Source organism: Heteronotia binoei, chromosome 10, assembly GCF_032191835.1.
Source record: "Heteronotia binoei isolate CCM8104 ecotype False Entrance Well chromosome 10, APGP_CSIRO_Hbin_v1, whole genome shotgun sequence".
Taxonomy (NCBI): domain Eukaryota; kingdom Metazoa; phylum Chordata; class Lepidosauria; order Squamata; family Gekkonidae; genus Heteronotia; species Heteronotia binoei.
Genome location: NC_083232.1, coordinates 22916397 through 22937001, shown reverse-complemented (window position 1 = coordinate 22937001; position 20605 = coordinate 22916397). Strand labels below are relative to the sequence as shown.

At 43.9% G+C, this 20605-nt stretch overlaps 1 protein-coding gene across 2 annotated transcripts in view; it reads left to right on the top strand.

Moving 5' to 3' along the window:
* ADARB2 (adenosine deaminase RNA specific B2 (inactive)) overlaps nucleotides 1–20605 on the top strand; it is a 568510-nt gene that overhangs the window by 527271 nt on the left and 20634 nt on the right. For both annotated transcript variants that reach the window (XM_060248094.1, XM_060248093.1), the window contains one exon: nucleotides 4692–4860. In XM_060248094.1, coding sequence (XP_060104077.1) covers nucleotides 4692–4860 — 169 coding nt within the window. The remainder of the gene's footprint in view (nucleotides 1–4691; nucleotides 4861–20605) is intronic.

Sequence of the window (20605 nt, the reverse complement as noted above, 5' to 3'; positions counted from 1 at the left end):
GACTATTAGCCACAAAGTATTGTTGGAACTCTTTGTCTGGGGCAGTGATGCTTGGTATTCTTGGTGCTCAGGGGGGTGGGGGGGCACAGTGGGAGGGCTTTTAGTGTCCTGGCCTCACTGGTGGACTGCCTGATGGCACTTGGTTTATTTGGCCACTATGTGACACAAAGTGTTGGACTGGATGGGCCATTGGCCTGATCCAACATGGCTTCTCCTATGTACTTATGTAACCTAGGATCTGCATTCCTTAGGACAGCAGCTCCCAACCTTTTTGACACCAGGGAGTGGTTTCATAGAAGACAATTTTTCCATGGATCAGTGGGGGAGCGGTGGTGCTGGGGGTTTTGATGTCACAGGCTGCCCCCCCCCACCCGTGCCCATCACCATGGAGATCTTTAAATGCGGGAGGGGGAGACGAGGGCTGCTTCTGCCACTAGGTGGCAGGACCTGGGCGGATGAAATAGGTGGCATAGCTTCAGTCCAAGGCTGCCTCCCCTGCAAGAGTGAGGCCACACTGCCCCTTTTGTCCACTTGGGTTCCAGGCAGGCAAAAGGAGTGGTGCGGCGCCTCTGCCTCACAGCCCAGTTGCTAACCCCATGGCCCAGGGGTTGTTGAGAAACTTTTCCTTAGGATACCCACTTGGTATTAGAAAAGATTCAGTTCAGGTCCTAACTGCGTACTGTGTTTTTCCTCTGGTCCGCAAAATCAAGTGTGTATTGCAAGTTCTCTGCTGGGAACTTAATCACAGGTATGAGTGGGCCCAATTTAGATTAGGACTGGGGGAGAGCTAGGGATGCCAGCCTCCAGGTGGGATCCCCCAGAATGTCCAGACTACAGAGATTAGTTACCCTGGAGAAAACGGATGCTTTGGAGGGTGGACTCTATGGCATGTACCTCGTTGAGGTCTCTGCCCTCCCCAAATCTCCAGGCATTTTCCAACTTGGACCTGCCAACCGTTCTCCCCCCATCTCCCGCTGGTAGCCAGGGATTAAATGATAACTCTTGGGGAGAAGGAGTTTCAGCCTTTCTCCCTGCACCATTTTCCTGACCTGAAAAGCCCCCTGGAGACTCCATGTGCATGTGTTACAGCTGGGTTTCTCCAGTGGGCCAAATTGTGCCATACATGCACAGACACACCATTTCAGGTAAGAAAATGGCACAAGGGAAGGCTGAAACCTCTCCTTCCAACATGCAGTATGGTCCCAATAATGGGAACTGCTCCCCCCCATGGGAAATGAGGAGAACCCACAACTCCCATCTGTTGTGTAGGTTACGAGTGAAGAGCTAACCTGGATACTCTGTAGTGTGTGAATCAGCACATTTGAACCTGTGGACCAAGGGGAAGCACAACATGTAATTAGCTCTTCTGACATAGTGATTACTCTCTTCCGTTTAAAGATAACACGGAACACTGCAAGTCTTCCTTAATGAACACAAATTCAAGGAGGCCCATTAGTATCTGTCGTCTTCTTCCTTTCTCTCTCTTGAAACTCCTGCCGTCCTGATCTTTCTTTTTTCCCTGCTAGGCAAGAAAAGCCGAAGGTTCTGTTTGTTTCAAGCTGCAAGTTTTTTAAGATGCAAAGAGCTGGCTCCTAAATATACCTCGCCTTCTTTTTAAAGTTTGGGCTTAGTGGGGTTGGAGGTACAGATGGCAAGCTTTTGGGTGAATTGTGGAGTGCCTCCAACAGCACAGTATAAATAAGTGCTGTTATTCCTCATAGGATGTAAGATGACTTTTAAAAATGGCAAATTCAAGGAAAGGTCTTAACCACTGTCAGCCATGCTGGCTAAATGTATATGATTCAAATCACATGGGAGGGCTGGCAGAAGCAGCCGCAGCCTCCACATTGGATTGAAAGAGCTGGTCAGTGAGCTCTTTAAATCTTGCAGGGAGGCGTGCAGCTGCTCCTGCTATTCTTCCTGTGCTATTTGAATCACCAGCTCATAAGGCCCTTCCTCCGCCGGTGATTCAAATTGCATGGGAAAGGCGGCAGAAGCAGCCGCACCACTCCCCGTACAATGTAAATAGAGGGGGGGGGGAGGCCAGCCCAACTGCTTCTGCCGGTGCTCCCCACACCAGTGGAAGAAGCTTTCACTGGTGCAGGAGGGCAGTGGCTGTTCCTTGGGCCCTCCCATGCAATTTAAATCATCCAGGAGAGGGTGGCCCTCACCCTCCCAGTCTAGGGTGCCAAGAAGCCTGGCACTGGCCCTGTTCTCCATTGCAGCTCCTACTTGCTGCAATTTCCTCTCCAAGGAGCAGGGTTACCAGACACACACCCCCAATTGAAGTAGGGTTCCCACTTACTTTTGACAAGACTTTCACTAGACAACTTGCTGCATGATTGTGCTCCTCATTTAGATGGTGCAGCTCTCGACTTAAATTTTTCAGTTATGAAGAGGGGGATTCAGGTGCCCAGTTGCATAGTACTATTGTATGAATAAACATGATTAAAAGAGTTGTGTGAAGATTATTCTCTCTCCCCACGTGTGTGTGTGTGTTAAGTGTCATCAATTCACCTCCGATTTATGGTAGAGTTGCCAAGTCCCCCGCAGCCTCCGGCAGGGGATTGTTTTCACACAAAAAAAAACATTACATCACTCAGAAGTGACATCATCACACCAGCGATGTCGCCCTCCGGCTGCTCTTGGTACCATAGAGTTTTTCCTCCCAAATTGCTAGAGCGTCTGGGAAAACCATAAAGTTTCCCCAGACGCTCCTAGAGTGGCTGACGCGCGACATCGGCAGTGTGATGACATCACTTCCAAATGACATCATTGCACCGGCAACGTCGGGGGAGGATTCTCCCATCAGCGCCAGTGTGGGCTGGCGGGTTGGGAACCTCCAGCTGGAAGAACCCCTACCCGGCCCGGGAACTTGGCAGCCCTAATTTATGGTGACCCTATGAATTAATGACTTCCAAAACGTCCTGTCATTGACAGCCTCATTCAGGTCTTGTGAACTAAAGAGTGTGGCTTCCTTTATAGAGCCCACCTGTCTCATGCTGGGTCTTCCTCTTTTCCTGTTGCCTTCAGCTTTTCCTGGCACTACTGTCTTTTCCAGTGACACTTGTCTTCTCATAATGCGACCAAAGTATGATAGCTGCAGTTCAGTCATTTCAGCTTCCAGGAAGAGTTTGGATTATTCTTTGTGCTTTCCACATCAGCTGTGCTTTGCGCTAGATAATGACATGTTAAGGACACAATTCCTTTGTGTAGGCCCCTGGAGGCAACGATGACTGCCATGATCAAGAGCTGACAGAGCGACTGGCAGGTCGACTCCAGAATTGCTGTTCTACATGTATTTGCTTTTCTTTCTAAATCCCAGGTTTCTGAACCAATTTATTTTTCCAATGCCTTCCCCCCCCCCCTTTTGTAAACTATCTATTGGCACCAGCCAGAGTCAAATCAATTGCTTCATTTCTCACTAACAACCATGGAATACACTGTTAACAAAGCCGGCAGGTCTCACAAAATGACGGGAGGGACTCAATAAAAGCCGCTTTGTACCCAGTGGCCCCAGACAGCCCATTGGCTCGTAACACCGCATATTTTATTTCTGCCCAACAAATAAGGCCCTTGTAGAAAAGTCACCTGATGAGGGGATGGAAAGAGTCACCTTCAAATATACCTTTCCAGCCTAACAGACAAAAACATACATGCCCCTTCTCTCTTTGGCTTACCAAACTCCATTTTATAGGGGCATGGGAGGCTTAGCTGGCTCACAACCCTTGGTTTGTCATATAAGCTCACTGCTCCAGCTTTAACACCCTAAATGGCTTCAAGGCACGGTACTTGAGGGACCAGCTCTTCCCATACTGCCCAGCCTGCCGGCTAAGATCTTCCATACAACCTCTGCTGTTTGTGCCCCTCACATACAGAGGTGGTGACCAGAGACAGGGCTTTGCATTGTGGCCCCTTGCCCATTAAATACACCCTTCCCTTTGAGGCTGCCCTATTCTCTTTTACACACCAGGCCAAAATGTCTTTTGACCTAGGCACTTAATGAAGAGGTGGCCCATTTAACATTTGTATAGGGAGCTACTAGCCTGAGAACTGTTTTCTGTGCTGTTTTATGTTCAGGCTGGGTTTTTTCCCATAGTTTTAATTGTTAACAAATTTTATGTTACGTTTTTCTTCGTAAGCCACCCTGAGTACACTCTCTGGACAGATGGCATATGTGTATAAATTATCCACATAAAATAAATACATGCATCCCAGTCACGCCTCCAAGTCCTATGCTGTGCTTTCTCAGAAGCAGGCCCTATGGAGGTCAGTGGATCTTATTACAGGCCTGATAACTTGATTGAACCCTTAGGGAGAGCGAGTTCAAAAGGGTAAAAAAGGTAAAGGTAGTCCCCTGTGCAAGCACCAGTCGTTTCACGACATTTTCATGGCAGACTTTTTACAGGGTGGTTTGCCATTGCCTTTCCCAGTCATCTACACTTTTCCCCCCAGCAAGCTGGGTACTTATTTTATCGACCTCGGAAGGATGGAAGGCTGAGTCAACCTCAGGTCATCAGCAGAGAGCTCGGACTGCAGTACTGCAGCTTTACCACTCTGCACCACGGGGCTCTAACCTGTTCAAAAGGGTACTCATCCTCAATCTGATTCGCCAAAGGAGATGAACATAAGAAATATTTATTTGCTCTCTCCTCACTTGTCACTTCTTTCTCTCTTTTTCTTAAATCCAGTGAACAGCAGCAAGCACATAGTAAGGAAGTACCGTGGGCGTCTTCGAACAAAGATTGAATCTGGGGAAGGAACCATCCCGGCCCGATGTCATGGTGCAGTTCAGACATGGGATGGCGTGCTTCTCGGGGAACAGCTAGTCACAATGTCTTGCACAGACAAAATTGCCAGGTAATATTCTGCTGAAATTCTAAAACAAACAAGGGGCATGGGAATGTTAAAGAAGATTGTTTGGGGTGGGAAAAAAATCAATTTTATGAAGAGGAAAATGAAGAGCACTGTTTCTGAAATTACCACATGAGTCTTTAAGGTTGCCAGCCCTGAGTTCATAAATACCTGGAGATTTTGGGGGTGGAGCCTGGAAAGTGGAGGATCTGGTGAGGGGAGGGATCTCAGTGTGGTACAATGCCATAGGGGCTACCCTCCAAAGCAGCCATTTTTCTCCAAGAGAAGAAAACATTGGATTTATATTCCACCCTCCACTCAGAGCGGCTCACAATCTCCTTTATCTTCCTCCCCCACAACAGATGCCCTGTGAGGTAGGTGGGGCTGAGAGAGCTCTTACAGCAGATGCCCTTTCAAGGACAACTCCTGCAATAGCTATGGCTGACCCAAGGCCATTCCAGCAGCTGCAAATGGAGGAGTGGGGATTCAAACCCAGTTCTCCCAGATAAGAGTCTGCGCACTTAACCACTACACCAAACTGGCTGTCTGATCTCCGTAGTTTGCAGAGCAGTTGTAAAAGTGGAAGAGCCCCAGACTCCACTGGAGTGTGGGAACATTATAAGCATTGAACTGATCATTTATTTCACTGACAGGAAATGTTCTGAGTGGTCTTGCTTACAGAACATTCAATAACATTGGTGGAAATGGTCAAGACTTTGCTTGTGCAGAGCTCCGTGTGCTCATGAGAGGTTTCATCTATGCACTGAAGTGGAGCCATAAAGCTTACAATTTAGGTTTCGCCTGGGACAGTTGCCATCTTAAAACAATAGTTTTCACATTTGATGCCTTCAGGGAATCCATTCCACAGTGACATGTTCATTGAAGAATTGGGTTGCCAACCTCCAGATGAACTGACGGCATTCCTGGCTAGATATTTTTGTATTGTGGAACCTCCAGATGGGGTCAAGGAGACCGTGAAATAATGACTTCATCTTGTTCTGTGAAATTCTCTGTGTTACATACCAACCTCCAGATGGAACCTAGAGATCTCCCAGAGTGATAACTTGATTTCCAGAAAACAAATCCATTCCTCTGGAGAAAATGGCTGCTTTGGAGGGAGGACTCTATGGCATTCTGCACCACTGATCTCCTTCCCTTCCCCAAATCCTGCCCTCTACTGTCTCCACCTCCTAATTTTCAGGAATTACCCAGTCTGGAACTGACAATCCCACCTACAAGTATGTTCTCTGTGAGTGTTCCTTACAAGAAAAGATTGATTATTGTGGTCATTGGTCAAGCTCTCTTTTAGATAGGTTTGCCAGTGCCAGGTTGATAAATACCTAGAGATTTTGGGAGTGGAGGCTAAGGAGGGTGGGGTTGGCAGAGGGTTTTGGTGGGCATAATGCCATAGAGTCCATCTTTCAAAGTGTCCATTTTCTCCTGGTGACCTGATTTCTGTCTCCTGGAGATCAGTTGCAATCAGGGGTGGAATTCTAGCAGGAGCTCCTTTGCATATTAGGCCACACACCCCTGATGTAGCCAATCCTACAAAAGCTTACAAGGTTCTTTTTTGTAAGCTCTTGGAGGATTGGCTAAATCAGGGGTGTGTGGGCTAATATGCAAAGAAGCTCCTGCTAGAATTCCACCCCTGGTTGTAATAGTAGGAGATCTCCAATCACCACCTGGAAGCTGGCAATTGTACTTTTAGGGAAATTTACCTGCCTTTACTGGTCTTCTGAGGAACCCTCAGCTTCCCAGGAAATTGGAGAACAATTTAAAAGTCATAGTTTCAGAAACTACATGTTGGTAGACTCTCACTTCTGTGAACATTCTTAGCCAGAATTTGATTGTCTGCTTCCAGCTTCCTAGAACACAGTATAAGACCTCTATCTTTACGGGGACAACAAAGTGCAGAAAGTAATGTGTGCATAGCTGCAATGTTTTGGGGGCAGGAGGGGGATTTTTTTCTTGTTCAATGTCACTGCTGTTAAAAAGTTGTTTTTAGTTCTCACTTCACTGAGACAATTCTTTGAAGTCAGTATCGTATAATCAAGCTAGAAAGGTATTTTTATTTGAGAGGAGGTTGTTCAGCAGGTTAATTTTTTATTTTTGCATGATTAGACATAGCTTTTCAGGGATGTTGGGCAAGATGATCTAAAGTGCCCATATGTATGACACGCCCTTTCCTGGAGGAGGTACTGAAGGTAAAAAAAACATAAGAGATGCCCTGCTGGATTAGATGAGTAGCCTGTCAAGTCCCCAGCCATTCAGCAATCAACACCAGGCCATTCAAAGAATAGTCTTCATTGAAATACTGACAGATCAGGAGCATGATGGTTCTTGTGAAAACTGACTTTGGCGGGCAAATGCCCTCTACTTATACCTTATGCTTAAACCATTATACATTCAAACCCAAGGTGTGAAGTAAGCAGTCCCTCGCTTATAGTTCTTTCCCAGGTCCTTTGCAGGTTCAGACATAATCAGCCAGAGGCGGCCTTGGCCATCCCTGAGATCAGATGAAAAGAATGCTTCACTCATTACACAGAGATAGGAGCTGGCTAAGCGAGAAGTGAAAGTAACATCCTGACTAAATGGCAAGAGGCACTTTTGACATAGCCCCTCTAGTTCAGCATCCTATTTCACACAGTGGTCAACCAGTTGTCATGGAAAGCCAACCAACAGGGCACAGAGGTCAAGGCCTGAAGTTGCCTCCTTGGACTGATATTCAGAAGTTTAGTTCTTCTGAATGTGGAGGTTCCCTGTATGGTTAGGAGCCACTGGTAGACCTCTCCTCCATGAAAGTATCTTAGCTCCTTTTAAAGCCATCTATGTTAGTGTCTGCCCAGGCTAGCCTGTTCTTGATAGCTCGTGAAATCTAAGCAGGATCAGACCAGGTTAGTACTTGGATGGGAGACCACCAAGGAAGTCCAGGGTTGCTACACAGAGGCAGGCAAAGGCAAACCACCTCTGTTCAGTCTCTTGACTTGAAAGCCTACAGGGTTGCCATAAATTGGCTGTGACTTGACAGCACTTTCCACCACCCTTCTAATATCCATCACTACATTCACTGGGAGTGAATTTTGCAGTTTACTTACTCATTATCCTTTTGTCTGTCCTAAATCTGTCACCCAGCGACATCATTGCCCCTGAGTTCTAGTATTAAGAGAGAGAGAGAGAGCAATCAACTCCTTCATGGCTTTCTGATGTCAGTATGATTTAAAGAGCAAAAAACCCCATGTCCCCATTCTCTTCAACTTTACTACTGAGAGGTCCCCCCTTCACATTTAAGTGCCACTCTCAGAAGCAAAGATGGCTCCCAAGGCCTTTACATTGTCAGAATGGTACTATAGAAAGGCAGCAGTGCAGAGGTCTCCTGTGTGAGAGAATCATGCTCGGCTGCCTCCAGAAACTTCTCCCGGCAGGACATAAATTGCTCCTAAGACCCTTACAATGAGCTTCCATTGCTGGTGGGAGCAGATATGCTAAGCATCTCTGGTTGGTGGCGGGCTCTGTGCTGGGTCATGCGCCTCAGCAGATGCTCATAATAATAATAATGAGAGAATCCTGAGGTAAAATGTTGAAATGAGTTGCCAATGAAACAGGCTAAAAATGATGTTGCTCCATCAAGATGTCCCCTGTTACAACACATTGTCCTAAAGTGGTGAAGGGAGGCCTCCAGCTCCATTTTCTGTTTGTTACCCTTTCATTGTTGCTTCTGAGCCTGACCCAGGTTTAAGAAGCAAACCTCAGGCAGAACAGAATAGCTGGGCAAATTAAGGTTTCCAAACTGAAACGCTGCTGTCTCTGTGGTTTTTCTGAATGTCAATAGGCAGTAAATTAAATATAAACTTCAGAATAAAAATTATATGCAATATTGATGGGAAAGTCAATTGCAATATAGAGTGTCAAGAGTTGCGTCTCTCCCTCCCCCACACACAAACACATCTGTTTTCTCCAGTATAAAATCAGTATTTTGTATTTTGAGATTCTTTGCACACCAGTTTACCTAAAAAATAATATGACACATTGCCTTGTAGTGTGCTGTCAGGATCAAAAGAAAAACTTATTTGTTTTGAAGTTCAAAGCATTCTCCCTGCTGATGTCATTGCTTAACAGTACCACATGAAAATGCACCTACACTTGGTTTAGACGCCTCTTAATCCTGGTCTGTCACAAAGTGAGATGGTGGATGGCTGAGGTGATATAATGGACTGTACCATTTCAACTGCAAGAGAGATATGCTGAGGGGTTTTTGAAGTTCCTCTACGCTATGCTTTGAAGTTCCCATACAAGTAATGCCTGTGTAAATAGAAAGCACAGCAGGCAGAGCTGGGCTGGAAACATTCTCTGTGATGTACTGGGAGCATTTACATGAGGGGCATTGAAAGTATGCTTCTCTGCAACTACTGTCTAAGATGCTACAACCTGTTCTACCACCTCGGGATTCTTCCACCTCATTCTATTGCGTGTGTGGACTGGGCCTTAGACACCAGCACTAAAGAAAGAGGTGTAATACAGATGGAAGTGTCTCTCAGTGGCCTCTCTCAAGGTCCTGTTAGAGAGACTTCCTTACTGTGTCATCCGTCAGAGGCAAGAAAGAGAAATCAGTTGGTAGGGAAAGTACTGTAGAAGATATTGGATTTATATCCCGCCCTATACTCTGAATCTCAGAGGTCGTTTTCGCACTCACCTCCAGCCGGCGCGACCCCCCTCTTCGCGCAGGATCTGCGCGGATTTCGCACTAAATGCCGCGGAGCAGCCTTTTGCGCCGGAAACTCCCGTCGCAAAAGCCGCTCAAACGTAAATCGCCAAAAAGCAGTTTAGCGTTTGAGCGGCTTTTGCGCCGGGAGTTTCCGGCGCAAAAGGCTGCTCCGCGGCATTTAGTGCGAAATCCGCGCAGATCCTGCGCGGTGAAGAGGGGGGTCGCGCCGGCTGGAGGTGAGTGCGAAAACGACCAGAGTCTCAGATCAGTCACAATCTCCTCTACCTTACCCTCCCCCCACAACAGACACCCTGTGAGGTGGATGGGGCTGAGAGAACTTTTACAGCAGCTGCCTTTTCAAGGACAACTCCTGTGAAAGCTCTGGCTGACCCTAGGCCATTTCAGCAGGTGCAAGTGGAGGAGTGAGGAATCAAACCCGGTTCTCCCAGACAAGAGTCCGCGCACTTAGCCACTATGCCAAACTGGCTCTGGGTGTCCAGTTAAAAGGACCTGAGATGATGTGAAGGACTTCTACCTGAGCCTGTACGTAGGGGGAGGGTGAAAAAAACTTTGGGCATATTACACATTATATAAGAATTCTCAAAGAACATTATAACAACTTTTTAAAAGTTCAGTGCTAGATGACAGGCAGGCTTTTTCAATGCCAAATATTTCCCATAATAGAAGACAGTAATATAATATAGTCTACCTTCTAAGAGTATGTCTCAGGTTGTTCATTCATTCTGTAGATTTGCTTTGCAGTAGAAAGCAATGTTGAAATGAAGCCATGTTTGCCTAGAAGAAGATTTCTGACTAAATTTTTTCTTTGGCTCTATTCCCCTTTAGGGGTTTTGAGCGACTCAGAGAAAAATTTCACATTGAGAGCATTGGTCACAGTTGCCCTAAAACAGCCTATTTTGCATGAATTACAAAGGGAAGGAGGTTCAGAGTAGCAGTTTTCTGCTATATTGGAAAGAATTACTGGAGCCAAGCGAATAATATGCAATTAATAATTTATCCAGCAGCTGCTTCCATATTCCCTCACTCACAAAGTATTTGTAAGCATAAAAACCGTTTCCCCAATTTGATTATCGTTTAAAGCATTCAGCAACTTTTCCTGTGTGTGAAAGATTTCATTGAGCTGAAGCTCAAATACTTTGGCCACCAAACGAGAAGGGAGCACTCACTGGAGAAGATCCTGATGCTGGGAAAGACAGAAGGCAAAAGAAGAAGGGGACAGCAAAAGATGAGATGGCTGGACTGATGTAACAAACACGAATTTGAGCAGACTTTGGACGATGGTGGAGGACAGGAGGGCCTGGCGTGACTTTGTCCATGGGGTCACAAAAAGTCGGACTTGACTGTGCAACTGAACAACAACAAACTCACTGTTAGCATTCTCCATCTCCCAAGATTGGTGCACCCTTACCAAGCCTCAGATTGCCTAAAACGGGCCTCTTGGAAGTCTCCCTTCTTTTTCCATCAAAATCCTGAAATCCATAAAACCACCCCTGGAAATTCTGTAGCTCTGAAGAGCCAACATTTCGCATAATGATCTAAGTAAACTGAGCTACAAGTTAGAGAAATGGTACAAAGTAATGGGTTTTTAAAAAAGAATGTTAAAGCTTTTACAACTCCTTTTCATGATAGATTGTCAAATTTGTTGGAAAAGTTGGATCCTGGAAACTGCAAGTCGGGGGAGGGGGGAAACAAGGCACTTCAAAAGCTGCATATTAATAGAAATGGAAATCCATTAACACAGCTAGCTCCACAACCAGAGACAATCTGCGCACACGATACAAGTCAATTCGTAATCTTCTCCCTCCCACTTAGCCCGTTTCTGAATCAATCAGAATTTGGCCTCCATCATTCACTGCCAGATACAGAAAGATGAACCACCTACTGCTAAAATACAGATCAAAACCTAATGTGGTAGTTCCAGTTTTCAAACCAGTAATAGCTAAATTGTCATATAACTAGAAAAACGGCAGGTGTTCTGAAGACTGCAGACGACCATGAATAACAATCCTTATTGTGTGAAAATATAGAAGGAAGCTTTGATAATTGCCTGCATGATCTCCCAGCACGGTAAACAGATAAACCCCGTGACTGTCCTTGCTCACCTGTAACCTTTGACTTCTTTTCAGGGTCTGCACAGTTAGAAGAGCTCAGAGGATTAGCTTTTCTGGAAGCCATTGTTGTAGCATGTTTAAAAATCTCCACAAATCAACTCTTGCCTGAGGCACGAAAAAACATAGACACCTTTAATACCGGCCTGAAAAACAGGAATAGTTTCCTGGAGCAAGTGAATCTCAGATGGCTGTTAAGGAGGGCTCTGCCCCATGGCACAGAGTGATAAAGCTGCAGTACTGCAGTCCAAGCCCTCTGCTCACGACCTGAGTTCGATCCCAGTGGAAGCTGGTTCAGGTAGTCAGCTCCAGGTTGACTCAGTCTTCCATCCTTCCGAGGTTGGTAAAATGAGTACCCAGCTTGCTGCAGGGGAGGAAAGTGTAGATGACTGGGGAAGGCAATGGCAAACCACCCCGTAAAAAGTCTGCTGTGAAAACGTTGTGAAAGTTGGAAACAACTGGTGCTTGCACAGGGGACTACCTTTACCTTTTTTTTTTTTTCTGTACGTGTGAACGTGTTGAATGAGAAATGAGAAAATATTGATTCAAAAAGTAACTCCCCGATAACATGACTAACTTGTAGCGCAGGACCTAAGCAGAGGTGCTCCATTCTAGGGGTCAGACATCACAGCATCTCAGCCATTTGAAAACCTAATATGAGTGATTGCAAAATGCTGTCAGGGCCCAGTCCCGATCAGGCCTGCAGCACAGTGGGATGAGATGCTCTTTCACCTTCTTTCTTCATGCTTTATCAAGTGCCAAAACAGCCATGGGAATGGGGGGGGGGGCTATTTCAACACTTGAAAGGTTACGGCGGGGAGGGGAGAACCACAAGAGCAATTTATCCCACTGTGCTGCAGGCCCAATCAGGATCAAGCCCTAACAAAATGTTCAAATCACCTCATTAAGCTTTCAAATGGTGGCAGAGTCCAAGGGTTGAGGACTTCATCATGTCTTGTTTGTCCCTACATGACCACGTTCTATCAGTGGGCTTAGAATGGTATAATTGTATTTAGGATTGCACAGCAAGTCGCGGGTGATTCTTTAGTTCCTCTCTTGTACTGAGTCAGACTATTTGGTCCTCTTCTGTCAACTCTCACTGACACTTTCCTTTAAGTTGCTGAGATCTTTTCTAACCCATTTACCTGAGATTCCTTAGAGTCAGAATTGAACTTGGAATCTTCTGCACATATACTGTAGATCTTTTCTTTGAGAGAGAGAGAGAGAGATGAGTCTTCCAGAGAATACAAGGACAGACTCAGGGCTTTTGGGGGGCAGGAACGTTGTTCTGGCTGGCTTGGTGTCAGGGGTTGTGGCCTTAATATTCAAATGAGTCCCTACTGGGCTTTTTCTACCAAAAAAGCCCTGAACTTTTACCCAAAAATCTTAGCAATTAAAACATTTCTTTATAAAGAAAGTCATGCAAGTAAGCCGATAAAAAGAGTATTATAGTATCATTAAGTAAAATCATATAAACATTTAGCCATTATCTAAATATAGAACAGAAAAAAGAGCTTTCACACACTTGAAACTCCTCTAGTAGCAGTGTCTGTCCCCCCTGTCTGTCCCCCCCCCCATTCATGTTTGAAGAATTTATAGTAATATCAGGACTATCAATAATAACAAGACCAATAACCTTTTTTTCCCAATGCATTTATCAGATTATGCCTCATAAGGTGTGGAGCCATATGGTTGTAGAAGGACAGAGGAGAAAAGGCAACTGACATTGTTTCCTGGATGCTCACACTGTGTGTCAAAGGCATCCATAATGGAGATGGCTGCCCAGTATTTGGGGTTGGGGCTCAAGGGAAGAGTCTCTACTTTGTATGCAAGAAGTGTCTGGCTCAATCCCCAGCATCTCCAGTTAAAAGGACAAGGCAATAGATTATGTAAAGAAGAAGAAGATTGCAGATTTATACCCTGCCCTTCTCTCTGAATAAGAGACTCAGAGTGGTTTACAATCTCCTATATCTTCTCCCCCCACAACAGACAGCCTGTGAGGTGGGTGGGGCTAAGGGCTCCTCCTCAAGGACAACTCCTGCGGTAGCTATGGCTGACCCAAGGCCATTCCAGCAGCTGTAAGTGGAGGAGTGGGGAATCAAACTGGAGAGCCAGGTGTAATGGTTAAGTGTGTGGACTCTTATCTGGGAGAACCGGGTTTGATTCCCCACTCCTCCACTTGCACCTGCTGGCATGGCCTTGGGTCAGCCATAGCTACCGCAGGAGTTGTCCTTGAAAGGGCAGCTGCTGTGAGAGCCCTCTCCAGCCCCACCCACCTCACAGGGTGTCTGTAGTGGGGGAGGAAGGTAAAGGAGATTGTGAGCCACTCTGAGACTCTTCAGAGTGGAGGGCGGGATATAAATCCAATATCTTCTATCTTCTTCTTCTTCAAACTCAGTTCTTTCAGATAAGAGTCCGCACACTTAACCACTACACCAAATTGGCTCTAAAGACTTCTGGCTGAAATCTTGGAGAGCTGCTGCCAGTCTGAATAGACAGTACTCACCTTGCTGGACCAAGGGTCTGATTCAGTATAAGGCAAATACATCTTTATGTGTTCAAATGTCCCATATCTCCAGTGCCTGAACCAGCAAATACATGGCTGAGCACTGGCTTCATGAGTGGTATGTGTGTCCTCTAGTGAATGGAAGTCTGGCTCCTCAAAAATTCCTTCCATTTCATCTCTGACATTTCAGTTATTGACAAAAGGAGAATCATATATATTTATATAAGGATTATCTAGCCCAAAAACTGAACAAAGGATTTTCCTGCTCCTGCCATAAAAAAATGGCAGTGATGTCAGTGAACAGAGAGAGAAGGCATCTTTGTGCTTAGCCCTAAGTAATTCTGTCCTCCCTGTGGTAAAAATGAAGATAGACCTTTAGAATCATCATTATTGATTTTTACTATTGAAAATATTTAAAGAAAAAAAATTCTGTGGCTAACAGTCTGATCCACATTGTGATTTAAGCTTAGAAACATGGGTTTTAGCCAGACCAGATCCACTGAATCCAATCCCAATAAAATAAATCCAAATTTTTCAGCTGAATCCAGCTACCTTTGTGCAGATCAGTTTTACCTTATGACGAAAGTTATTAAAAATGATGTTATCTAAGAAAGAAACACGTCCTTGAAAGGGGTATTTTGAAAGCCTTGCACAGTTAGGAAAAAGTAATACAATCCATCATATGTCTCTCACCAAGACAAGTCACTTTGATATATTGAGAGACCAGAATGTTACAGTGCATTTACGCTGCATAATAATGTTAATTTTGAAATGTTTTTTATGGAGAAGGCATTGGAAGCATGGATGCTTTATGGCGCTTATGGTGGGGAAAGAAATGCTTTAGAAATTACTAGGGGTATGGATTCAGAAATTTAATAATTCATATCCAACTACAAGAGCTCCCATTTGTAAATATAGTCATCCAAACATAATTATTTCTGGCTTCATGGGCTGTTGAAAACCTTCCAGCCTGTATCAGGCATATCACTGTCTGGTTTCAGTTTCCTGGGCAGGTGGAGAGTCAGTGAGGAGTGGGAGTGATTCAGCAGATACATACATGCCTGACAGGGGCAACATCCAACCAGAATACTTAGCCCATTTTGCCACTAATTATCCCAACCACATAGCAAGGCAAATAGGACTTTCTGCAGTCATTTTTATTTGCAGGGGGAAAATAGAAGGAAAGGCTGAAGCTCCCTACCTCACTCCACAGCTCAGTCCCAAGTTGAATCAGTCTCTGGTATGTTTGGTTAGTTCCCCCTTCTCGTGCCTCTCTGTTAAAAGAACACAGAAGTGCCAGAGGTAACATTTAGCTTGGCCCCCAGTCTTCATTCAGTGGAGAAAGACTTGTAAGAAGATAACTTGGCAGAAGGGAGTCATAGAATCATATAGTAGAAGGGATCCTAAGCCTAGTGCAGCCTACAGACTCCAGGGAAGCCTGTAGTAGCAGGGTCTACATTTCCTAGGATCCCTTTTGTCCCTCTGATTGGGTGGGTAGCAGTTTTGGAGGGAAAACTTGCCCAGTGGAAACCAGAGGGTTGGAACTTGGAAGGAAGGAAATAAAAGGCCAGAGAGGGAAAGTGTTCTCTCTGGAGAGACTGCAGTCAGGAGAGTTCTCTCTAAAAAGGCTGCAGAAAGAGAGTTCCCTCACTCAAGGGGTGGTGAGTGTGTTGGCATTAGAGGGAGGGAACATTTGGTAGTTATGTCAAGGCTGTTATTATCTTTGTATCACCTTTACTGTTTATACCTTTCACTGTTACACTATTAATTAAAACTCACTTGTTTATTCTTGAGCACTTACAATAAACTTGTTATTGTTTTATCACCCGAGTCCTCAAGTCTCTTCGGTCACAGACAGAGGTACTTGCTGAGAAAAAATAAACGGGTTGAGTGGGTACTCTGAATCTTCCGAGACTGACCCATATCAGAGTGGTGGCAGCCAGTAGAGGCCCTCCCTGGTCCCCTGCTTGTGACACTTGTGCATGTATACTCAGAAGTAAGACCTACTGTGTTCAGCGGGTCTTACTCCTAGGAACTTGCTCGCAGCCTTATGGAATTCACTGGTGGCGTTTCAAGGAGCTAAGACAAAATTAAAGAGGATAGACCTAAGAACAAGACTCAATAGCTAAATGGAATGGAGGAAGAATATACTCCTGAGTGCCAAATGCTGAAAAGGACTGGGTGTCTGCGTTCCTTTCATTCCAACTTGGTGGGTTTTCAAAAGGTATCTGGCTGGCCATTGCGGAAAACAGGATGCTAATCTGGATGAACCTTTGGCCTGATCCAGAAGAGCTCATTTTATACATTCAAAACAAAAACCTTTCTTTCTCAGTTAAGTAAATGAGAAAGTTAAAAAAGTCACAAATGATCATTGAGATAGGGATGCCAGCCCCCAGGTGAGACCAGGGGATGCCTTGGAATTACAGCTCATCTCTAGGCTGCAGTCGTCAGTTCCGCTGGAGAAATGAATGTTTTGGAGGATAAAGTCTGTGGCGTTGTACCCCACTGATATCCCTGTCCTTCCTAGGCTCTACCATCAAATCTCCAGGAATTTCCTAACCTGGACCTGGCAACCGTACCCCCTGCCCCCCACCAGTGGTTGGGTACACAACCCTAAATTGAGGTCATATGTAAATTACTGCTTAAAAGAAAATACCACTTTCAGGTGCTTTTACTTTAGTTAATAAATTAATCCTGAATTGTTGAACATTCAGAGAACTTTGCTCTTTTTCCATTCTTGATAGGTTTTTTTTAATCTGATAAGAAAGAAGATATTGGATTTTAAAATGCTTTTTAAAATGATTTTCCCTTCATTCTTGATAGGGTTTTTTAATCTGATAAGAAATGCCTTTTAAGATGATTTTTTTTTTGCAGAAATGACCACCACATGTATACATATTCCCCCCACCTACCCATGAAGCTATGCAAATCAGATAGACTAAAGCAAATGTTTCATAAAACCAATGACTGTTTAAATGGTGGGACTAAATTGTTTGTATATAAATATTACCTTTTATCTTCCATTTGAGTTTTATGTAGGATGAACACATTACTTTAATGACCCACATTTACAGAGGGAGAGAGGGACAGTCTCACTCTGAAACCCTCAGCAGCCAGATGGCTGCCTTGTCTTCCATGAGATTAAAAGATGTTTCTCAATTGCAGGCCCAGCTTCGGAGGCAAATTAATATAGCCAACTAAATGGCTTGTGGTTTAGGGAAGGAGGGGGTGGGGGGTGGGGGGCTGGAATAAAATTTTCAAAAAGAACTTCTGAAAGCATTTTTGTCACAGGTTCCGTGAGCAGATTGCTCTCCAGGTACAGCATGCTGGTTTTAAACATTCGGTAATTAATGGAAAGTATTTCGTGTTAATTGACTGCTTCAGGAAAGGGAAGTATAATGGCTCCTTATTAATCATGGAAAGAGACATACAGCACAGAGGCTCTGCAATTATTGCACTAACGGTTGAGAAATGTTAATTAATGAAAAGAACAATGATGTAAGAAATTAGCTACATAATGCTTCCTGCTGGTAGAGATTTGCACTTGGAATGCATTTTTTTTTTTTAGCATAGCAACCGCTGGATGATGCCTTAAATAGCAAAATCTCTCTAACCTTTTCTGTCGCTATGTTAAATGTCACCTGTGTTTGAGCTCATATGAGCCGCCACATCTGCTAAAGACTGTTTTTGTAATAGTCTTTCATATGGACTACTATTCAAGAATGGAGCATATGAACTCTCAAGTTCCCTGTACAGGAAACACTACTACTAATTATAGTAAAATGTCTCATAAAGACCAGACAAAATAAGAAAACCTGTAAGGATTTAGCCCCATGGGATTCATAGGTAAGGTTGCCAGCTCTGGGTTGGGAAATACCTGGAGTTTGGGGTGGCGGGCTAGAAACTAGGATGTGTAGGATTTTGGGAGGGCATGGACCTCAGCAGGGTATAATGTCCTAGAATCTGGGGTGGAATTCTAGCAGGAGCTCCTTTGCATATTAGGCCACACACCCCTGATGTAGCCAATCCTCCAAGAGCTTACAAAAAAGAGCCTTGTAAGCTCCTGGAGGGCTGGCTAAATCAGGAGGGTGTGACCTAGTATGCAAATGAGCTCCTGCTAGAATTCTACCCCTGCCTAGATTCCACCCTCCAACACAGCCATTTTCTCCACAGGAAGTAATATCAGTTGTCTGGAGATCGATTGTAATAGCGGGAGATCTCCAAATGCAACTTGGAGATTGGCAACACTGTTAAGGGGGAAAGCATTTGACAAGCAGGGTGCCATTGAAAACGCCCTGTTCCTAGTGGATGCTGATCTTGAATCAGACAAAGAAAGATAACCAGAAACATGACCTACCTGGAAATGTTAATGTACGGTGTATGCATGCATGTACATTGTGATTCATCAATCTAATCGAGAACTCCCAAAGCACAAAAGATGGCTTTGTTGTGTACACAGAGCTGAACTTCTTCAAGGGTAGCCTTTCATCATTTAAAATCTCTGACTTCCGGGGGAGGAAAATGTCGAGCTGAGCTGCTTCTCATAACGGGAGCAGGCTGGAACTTCTGTTCGGGGTAGTGGAAGGCAAATTAATGCCTACTGCCTACTTCTCTCAGTTAGATATTAGTCCAAGATATGCACAGGAAACTTTGAGGAGATTTACCTTGGCTAAAAGAGAGTCCCGGGGGGGGGGGCTCCTTTGAGGGGTCTCCGGAGAAGAGTTGCATTTTCATCATCTGCAGAAGTTCTCAGTGTCATTTATTTGACATCTCGACAGAATCATAACCTTCTTGGACTTTGTTAAACACCTAAAGCTACACAAGACCGGTGTGGATCTGGATAATTGGCAGAAAAGGTACAGATTACTATCTTTCATTCCGGGACTATTTACAGCTAAACAGAATAAATTCAGAAGGTGGGAAATGGAAATATAGAAAGCTTGGAAAAAGAAGGGAGGAAGAGGTGAAATTTGGACTTTGTAAATTTAAAGGACAATGCTAAAAAGTGGAAAGGAATTTATTGTTTGGTCTACTTGTGGTTTTGAAAAAAGAGCACCATCGTCACAGACCTCCAGCATATACAATCAACACAGGAAGTACGTCAAGTATCGTGAGATCTCTTTACCAGTGAAAACAAGATTTGGTGGCAAGTAAAGCGGGAAGTAGCGGATGAAAAGCCTACTCTAGGATTATAATACCATTGAAAAACATCGTCAGCCATTGCAAGGAGGTCAAAATTAAAATAATGATTTTGAAGTGTTCAGGACATTAAAAATTGTTGCAATTAATTGAGATGATGACAAGAAGATAAATACTATTGGACATATTGTTTATAATGGACTTTAAAAGCCTTTAAAAGAAAAAGAGAAAAATTTTCAGAGAGAAGCAAAAAATCGCGACCGCCATTTTGAAGGATTTAAAATTTAAAAAAATTAATATCCCGGTTTGGGAAGCTCTGAGGACGGCGAAATTAGGTTTGTTGTAAAAAGCAAACTCTAATCTTTTAAACCTGATAGTTAAATTTGAAATTGGTGAGATCAAAATTTTTGGTGTTTTTAAATGTCAGAACACAAGCAAACCCGTACAAGGGCTACTTCATTGGAGAAAATGCAGGATCAATTAGAGGTAATGGAGGCCAGAATGATGAAAGGCATGAAAGAGATGATAACTGCATCAAAAAAAGAAATTATAGAAGAGATTTAAAAAGATATGGAAGATCTCAGAAAGGAGACAGAGGAAACATCTAAGAAAGTGCAGGAGGTAGAAGGGAGAATGAAAGTACATGACTCCACCTTGTTGAAAGTACAAGAAAACGTGACAATCCATGACTGCAAATTGATGGAGACTCAGATATGTCTGAGAGGAGTACCTGAAAAGGAAGATGGTGACTTGAAATAATATATAATAAAAATAATTGCAGAATTTTTAGAGGAAGATCCTGAAGAGACTAAAAAAATCTATGACTATATGTATAAAGTGAACTCACTCTATGCCAAGAAAAATAACTTACCAAGAGATGTTGTCATAAGATACATGACAAAAGAAATGCTGGGAAAGATAATGAATAAAAACTTTGAAAAGACATTGATAGTGGGAGGCAGCAGAGTAAGAATTATGAAGGAGTTGCCAAGGCAAGTGATAAATTATAGAAGAACATATAAAAAACTGACAGAAAAATTGCAGGACAATGAAATGAGGTTTACATGGATAATACCTGAAGGTTTGAGCTTTGAACTTCAGGGGAAAAGAATCACAATTACGAATGTACAGGAACTGCATAGATTTTATAAAAAACATAAAGAATTTGCACCATGATGGATTACAAATTATTGTCTTGGAATGTAAATGGACTAAATTTACCACAAAAAAGAATGGCAACGTTTCATTGGATTAAAAAACAAAATTGCGATATAG